General features: G+C 45.8%; 1 protein-coding gene across 1 annotated transcript; it reads right to left on the bottom strand.

Moving 5' to 3' along the window:
* Window positions 1-3728: 3728 nt before the first annotated feature.
* AOL_s00110g109 (uncharacterized protein) lies at window positions 3729-6320 on the bottom strand (the record flags this gene model as incomplete). The annotated part of the gene is made up of 5 exons (XM_011126799.1): window positions 3729-5693; window positions 5752-5871; window positions 5938-6128; window positions 6214-6242; window positions 6310-6320. 5 exons carry the CDS (start codon window positions 6318-6320, stop codon window positions 3729-3731), a joined length of 2316 nt encoding a protein of 771 aa, XP_011125101.1.
* Window positions 6321-7736: the final 1416 nt, after the last annotated feature.

Here is a 7736-nt window from a genome sequence, read left to right as displayed (position 1 = left end):
CCGTATATATATCTATATCATGGTGCTATATTGCAAAATAACATTATGCCAAAGCGAGTCAGCCCAGCCTGTCAATTGACCTTAAAAGTCAGCTTACGTAGATCACATTTTTCGTATTTACCCATCAAAACGAATCGGAAACAGAAACCGTCTACAAATTATAACCCGAAGCACAAAACTTCTAACCGGCCTTTAGGCACAGTAATCGATCTAGCAATACCTCAGATCCGATATCCGGGAATATATCACCTTAGAAGCACCGAAAACGTAAGAACAAACCAAGTAGTTATAAGATCTCCAAATAATATAATTATAATTCATCCGAAAATCCTCCAAACCCCGAGAAACCATTTACTCGCGATCATCTTTCTACGATTCCGAAAACCCAACGATCTAATATACTTGCATTAAGCCATAACCCCAGTATCCTAGCTAGCTCCAAAAGACCAATACAAAATCAAATTCGATACGACATAAAGATACAAAAAAAACTCTCCCCGCCATCGCCTGAAATACCATAATGAGCCATTATAATTATATTATTCTTCGCGAGGGGCTAAGTAGAACTCAAGATCGTCTTCAGGCTTCAAGGTTCATAAGATATATTACAACCTGGGAAGAAGAAAAAGATCAGAGAAATAGGACCGACGGGCGCTTAAACACTTTCTCTTTTTACCCACACTTCGAAAGCCTATAATAACCCCCCCGCAAAACCGTTTTTTCCCCTCTCGGGAACGAAATAAGCCTGCCGGGAATCCACAACCCTGCTTGCCCCCCGTGATTGTCATATTAGGCCCTCAACACAACTTCGCCCCGTTGTAATTTGTATTGCGAGGTCTGGGTAGATTAACCGTTACGGATATATTAAAAAAGGGAATAATTTGATAGTGGACAAAAAAACAGAGAGGGGCGATAAAACTCTCAGGGTGCAACCTTCTTCCAATTCTCGTTTTTCTATATTAAAAACGCGGAGTGCATGAGAGGCCACGAAGTAACGTATGTACAGGAATCCCTCCTCGGGTTTAAAGGAAAAAGAGTTCAACTAGGGCCTACGAAAGAAACGTGACGGTCTAGACGGGAGTATTGCCAGATTAGGCATGCATGGAAAGGAAGAACGGAAAAGGAAAAGGTATTGATGCAGAAGGGTTTCTGGGGGTAAGAAGTTAGACGCCGTGGTCATGCATGCACATGATTTCCCGTTATCGTGATCATACACTGCGAACGTTGAACCCCCAAGATGATTGTCGGTATAACTACCGTCTGTTAACCCTCGAATACGAACGACTTGCAGAACTACCCCAGCAGTCGTTGTATGCACGTCTCTACACCTGCAGCAAAACATACTGAATACCAGATGTCGAAATTTCGGCACGGTTTGAAGAAATCACTGTTAACTAGCTGGTTAATGACCGGTTCAAGGCTGCAAGACATAATTGAGCAGACCAGGTTTGGGGGGTTTTCGTCTTGGTTCTTGGTTTCCCCAAAATTGCTCTCAACTCGGAATTTCCATACTTCGTTTCCGATTGTTTCGATTGAGATGATTATAGTTTCATTTTCTTTTGTTCAAGTACCCCTACTTTTCGACAAGCCTGGTATTGCTTGACATGGATCGGTAAGCATTTTCGGCATACTTTCCTGTTCGAACGTTCGCGATTCCGCCTTGAATTGTTTGATGTTGGATTTTCGTTACACAGGTCCACACACACTTTACGCCCGTGCAGTTGGGAATCTCGATGCCCTCTTCCCGTCCGCACAGACGGAATAACTTTTGCTGATTTTTTTGACCTAACATTGGAACATGAGATCCAACTTTTTTCTTCGCCTATCTAGCTTTCGTGAACGTTAGCGCGTGGGGGGTATGCAATATCCTTTCCAAAATCCAACAGTCCAACAAAAACACTAACCAAAGAATAAATCCAACATGTCAAAGCCACGTTTTTAGTGTTTTATCCATCTTGGAATGTTATCCATTAAATATTTTTTAGATATCTAGATGTAATGCTTTTTAGGTTGTTATCTTATAGAAGACAATTTTTGTCTAACTTCGGGGCTGTAGGCTATGTTCGCGGGCCAAATCCCCTCCTTCGTAGCACCATGGATCCAAAAAGGTGATGATGTGCAGCTAGCTTGATGGCGAACGCTCGAGCACTACGACCAAGCAAGTGCGAGTTAGATGTTGAAAACCCACAGCCTACTGTTTTTGTAAGCTATCTAACTAGGTAGTTATCCAACGAATTGTAAAGAATGTCTCCATCGAGATGCTACGGTATCATAATCGATACCTTCCTTTTTAATTAGTTTTGTAAAGATTATATTATACCAGTTGTAATTGGTGTTATTAATATTTTGTTTTATATCGCTTTAGGATTACGGTTCATGCCGTTATTATAGTAGCTCTAGGGAATTGTTGTAATGTCTCTATAGAGTCGATATAATGTCGCCGTAGCGTATCTATAGCGTCGTTGTAGTGTCACTGTAGTCTCTCCATAGCTCCGCCATAGCGCCGCCATAGCGTCGCCGTAGCCTCAATGTGCATACCTTAATTCCAACTGCACTGAAACACCACTACATCCGCCCAAACCGGACCTAAAGAACAATACTACATTCATCTTTAGCGCAAAGAGCGTATTCGTGGTTTATATGCTTAGTCCAGGGCTCTACTAGCTTCATCATCGCATCGACCGCTTGAAAATAAGATTTCTGGCCACAAAAAAGAAGGAGTCTCAGCTCGAATCGTGGGATTTATTTTAGCATTAATGCATTATATAGAATAATCTTTAGATTGTCTCGAAAGTAGTTTAAATTTAGATTCTAATATTGTGATTGATACTTACTAGCTCTGGCTACGAGAGTGATAGCTTCATAATAACAACATCTCTGTCTTCTATGCATAATATTCACATAACCTTGATTCATGTTGCAAAATATCATATGATCGTCTTTTACAAGAACATCAAGCTGAATATAGTCGATGGCCTAGTATTACAAGTGTGATGTTCCTATCGATCCTAGTTGTGACATTATGCCATGCATTCTCTTCATATAGGTATTTAGTAGTCTAGTTTTTTAGGTATTTAGTAAAGTTGGCCATGCCTTCGATGTTACTCGGCGGCTAGGGCGTAAAACGCCAGCTCTGCTCTATAGGTCTACGAATTTACGACATCTAAAAGCCAGGAAAGTCTTGTTCAAAAGGGTCCCGAAGGTACCGCTCCATTCTATTCTTCTCGGTTGACGAGATCTCCACCTCCACCATCGACGGTAGATACTATCTCCAAAAAAGAGCATCCAGCCGCCCAGGCTCCCGAAGACTTACAATAAAAGTCCAAGAGAAACCTCCATAGATAGCAGTCAAATGACTACCATTTGGGGTACATTAAAGTACATTTTAATTAAAAAGAAACTTTTGTTGAAAAAAAACAAACACTCCCACCGACCCGCCAGTTTGATATCCCAAATATTTTGTTGAAAAGGTATCCCGCCATTATGTTAAAAAGAAGAGGAGTAATTAAAAAGACACATTTTAAACGCCGATGTTGAATCTCATCAAGATTGGTCACGCCCGATATGCCGTTAAAATAAAAATAAAGAGTAGAGGAAATAAAAAAGAGCAAACGCGAAGGAGAAGAGGAGGAAGAGGAAGGCCGTCGTAGAACTTTCATTGATTGTTATTCATGTCGTTCGTTGAAAGCCGTCAAGTAGTAGAGGTAGATAATAGTCATGATGGAAATTTAAGCATACTTCTCACGGAAGAACTTGGCAGCATTGACCAAGTTGGTGAGAGCAGGCTTAGTCTCAGTCCACTGTCTGGTCTTCAAACCGCAGTCAGGGTCGATCCAGAGCTGCTCAGGCTTGAGGTAGGCAAGCATCTCCTCAATTCTGTTCTTGATCTCCTCGTAGCTTGGGATACGGGGGGAGTGAATGTCGTAGACACCGGGTCCAATGTGACGTGGGTACTCCTCCTTCTTGAAGACGTTGAGGAGCTTGGCATCGGACTTGGAGTTCTCGATGGACAAGACATCGGCATCAAGGTCGGAGATGAGGGAGAACATGTCCTGGAAGTCGGAGTAGCAGAAGTGGGAGTGGATCTGGGTACCGTCTTCGACACCGGCGGTGGAGAGCTTGAAGCTGTTGACAGCCCACTTGAGGTACTCGTCACGCTCCTTGCCGTCACGGAGAGGGAAACCTTCACGGATGGCTGGCTCGTCGACCTGGATGACGTAGATGCCGGCCTTCTCGAGGTCGACGACTTCGTCACGGAGAGCGAGAGCGAGCTGCTCGGCTTGAACGGACTGGTGGACGTCGTCACGTGGGAAGGACCATCGAAGACAGGTGACTGGACCAGTCAACATACCCTTCATTGGCTTCTTGGTCTTGGACTGAGCGTACTTGGACTCCTTGACGGTCATAGGAGCTGGACGAGAGATGTCACCAACGATGATTGGTGGACGGACGCAACGAGATCCGTAAGACTGGACCCAGGCGTGGGTGGTGAAGACGTAGCCGTTGAGGCGCTCACCGAAGTATTGAACCATGTCGTTTCGCTCTGGCTCGCCGTGGACGAGGACATCGAGACCGATCTCCTCCTGGATGGCGATGACATCATCGATCTCCTTCTCGATGAACTTCTCGTACTGTTCGGCGGTGATCTCTCCCTTGGTGAACTTGTTTCGTTGAACACGGATCTCAGAGGTCTGTGGGAAGGAACCAATGGTGGTGGTGGGGAACTTGGGGAGGTTCAAGGTCTTGGACTGAGCAGCAATACGTTCTGGGAATGGGGACTTGCGGCTGTAGTCGGCCTCAGTGATGGCAGCTTGACGGTCCTTGACGGCAGCATCGTTGGTGCGCTCGGAGGTAGCACGGGCCTTAACAGAGGCAGCATTAGCCTTGAGCTCTTCAGCGACAGCATCAGAGCCCTCAGTGACAGCCTTAGCAATGATGGCAACTTCCTTGGCCTTCTCAGAAGCGAAGGAGAACCAGTCGGCAACATCAGCGGCGAGCTTCTTCTCCGAAGCGAGAGTGTGTGGGGTGTGGAGGAGGGAAGAGCTGGTAGCGACAATGACGCGGTCAGCTCCGAGAGCCTCGACGGCAGTCTCAACGAGGCCGATGGCCTTGCTGAAGTTGGTCTTCCAGATATTACGTCCGTCAACGACACCGGCAGAGAGAATCTGCTTCTCACCAACGGCAGCTAGGACATCCTTAAGCTGACCAGGGGCACGGACGAGATCGATGTGAAGTCCGTAGAGGTGGTTGATCGATGGGACGACGTCGATGTTGTGGACGATGTCACCGAAGTAGGTAGCCAAGACCAGCTTGGGACCGTTAGCCAAAGCTCCGAGCTTGGAGTAGGCGGTGGCGAAGGCCTTCTTGGTCTTCTCTGGGAGGTCGAGAACCAAGACTGGTTCATCGATCTGGACGGTCTCAGCACCGGCCTCGGCGAGCTTGGTAAGAAGCTCCTCGTAGACTGGGAGGAGGCTGTCAAGCAAGTCAATTGGGTTAACAGTCTGGCCACGGTCAGCCTTTCCGAGGTGGAGGAAAGAGACAGGTCCGAGAACGACTGGACGGGTGACAATTCCGAGCTCCTTGGCCTCGTTGAACTCATCAATGGGCTTGGTGCCAGAGAGCTTGAAGGTCTGGTTATCCTGGAGAGTTGGGCGGACATAGTGGTAGTTGCTGTCGAACCATTTGACCATTTCCTGTTCATTACGTAATTAGGGCGGGGAAGTTACTATAGGTAGGAAGGGAGTAACATACCAAGCTGGTAACATCGACGGCTTCAGTGGTATCTGTAGCCTTCCTCTGGAGACCACGGCCCATGGCAAAGAAGGTCTCTAGGGGGGATAGATTGTACTTGGTGTATCTCTCAGGAACAGCCTGTGTACAGACTGATATTAGCGAGGGGTTACGAGACGCGTCAATTGGGTTAGAGAAGAGACGTACATTGAAGAGCTGGATGTGGTCAAGGACCTGATCGTAGAAAGAGAAGTCATTGCTGGGGATGATATCAACACCAGCATCCTTCTGGATCTTCCAGTGGGCAGCTCGGAGGGTCTTGCCAGTCTCGATGAGAGACTCGACGGAGGATTTTCCGGCCCAGTAGGACTCGGTAGCCTTCTTCAACTCACGGTTGGCTACGGAAAAGTTAGTGGATGCAATTGAATACCCACCAAAGCCTCAATGACTCGGAGGAGAGACGCGGGTTTTCTTGTGACATACCTCCCATACGGGGGAAACCGAGAACAGATCTGGACAAAGACAGCGACATTAATACGCGCGCAATCCATCGAATTTGATGTCTCAATGATGACTTACGATTGAACCATGATGAAGATTTTAGATAAACCTTTCTTCCTGATGAACGAAATCTTGGAAAGGAATTTGGAGATGAGGTAGTTGATAGAGTGTGGTGGAGGAGGAGAAGAAGAGAGGAAGAGGAAGAGGGGTAGGAACAAGAAGGGAAAATTTTTCGAATTAAATACAAATATTGGCAATTGTATTGGGACCCCGCCACCTGCAAAAGCCTGCAAAAGCCTGCCACCTGCAAAAGCTCTGCACCGCTGCACCTCACTCCAGAATTGATTTTTTTTTTTTTGGGGTCGAAAACTAGCTCCTTCGAACTCGACCCCACCGGTTTGCGGTTTACGGTTCACACCGGTCGAGCTCGAGACAGAAGCTTTAGCCGGGGTTTCCGATAGTTACATGCAATTACTAGCTTGTTGAGGGGGCAGGGCCAATGAAATGAGTCCTAAGAGGCATACGATGGGACGAATCACATTCACCATCCACTGCAGATATCACGACCAGTCCCTAACTAACCGGGCGGGCTGCCGATATCGCGCCTGTCAGGACCCCGGTCTATAAATTTTGCTCGTTCTGGAAACTTCGAGACAGTCCGGCGTCAAACGGTTGCACATACATAATCAGACTAAATCTAGGTCTGTTGCGTCTGCATTTGCAGCTGCTGTGGAACTGCGGAGTGAAGTCCGAGATGAGGAATGCTGATGTCTTATATCTGTCTGCTTACTCGAGGAATGTATTTCGTAATGGTTATCGTGAATCTGGCCCAGTTGAACTAAGTTGTACCTGCCCGTGTGGGTTTGGAGGTCGGTGCAGCTTGCTAGCTTCTTATCGATAAGCTGCTGGAACGGGAAATCCCAACATCATGCAACACACAAATTCCAACGCTCTGTGGATGGCAGAGGGTGTTGTGGGAGAATTAATCGATACGCGTATATAATTCGGTCAATTAGATATAAAATGCCTAGTCTTGTGTTTAAAATGCCGTGGTATAAATCATAAAGGTATCTAATCTTGTATTAAAACGCTTCGGCAAGCTGAGAAAGGTGCCGTATGCTTATACACAGTCCGCCTAGCTGTTAGATATACAATATAATCTGGGAGTAAGTTAATAATGATCTACTGTATCTTTGCAACGTCATGACACTCCTGAAAATCATCGGTCTGGCAAAAGGCTAGAATAAATAGAAGGCACCTGGGGAACCATAACTTATAAAAATAAAATAAAATAAAATAAATAATGAATAAAAGGAGTATTAAGGAAATTGAATTGATAGCCAATGTATATAATATTTTCTTTTGAGAGGTGAATAAATAAATAAAAAATAGACGGGATGGCAAAATACACCATAATTAATATGGCCTCCTCGTCTCCCCGCCATAAACCAAGCCCTCCCAGGCCGTCTCTTTCTTTCCCTTTTATTTCCCTTCTTCTTCTCTCC

Source organism: Orbilia oligospora (assembly GCF_000225545.1).
Source record: "Orbilia oligospora ATCC 24927 unplaced genomic scaffold scaffold00110, whole genome shotgun sequence".
Classification (NCBI taxonomy): domain Eukaryota; kingdom Fungi; phylum Ascomycota; class Orbiliomycetes; order Orbiliales; family Orbiliaceae; genus Orbilia; species Orbilia oligospora.
This window is presented reverse-complemented; position numbering and strand designations above follow the sequence as displayed.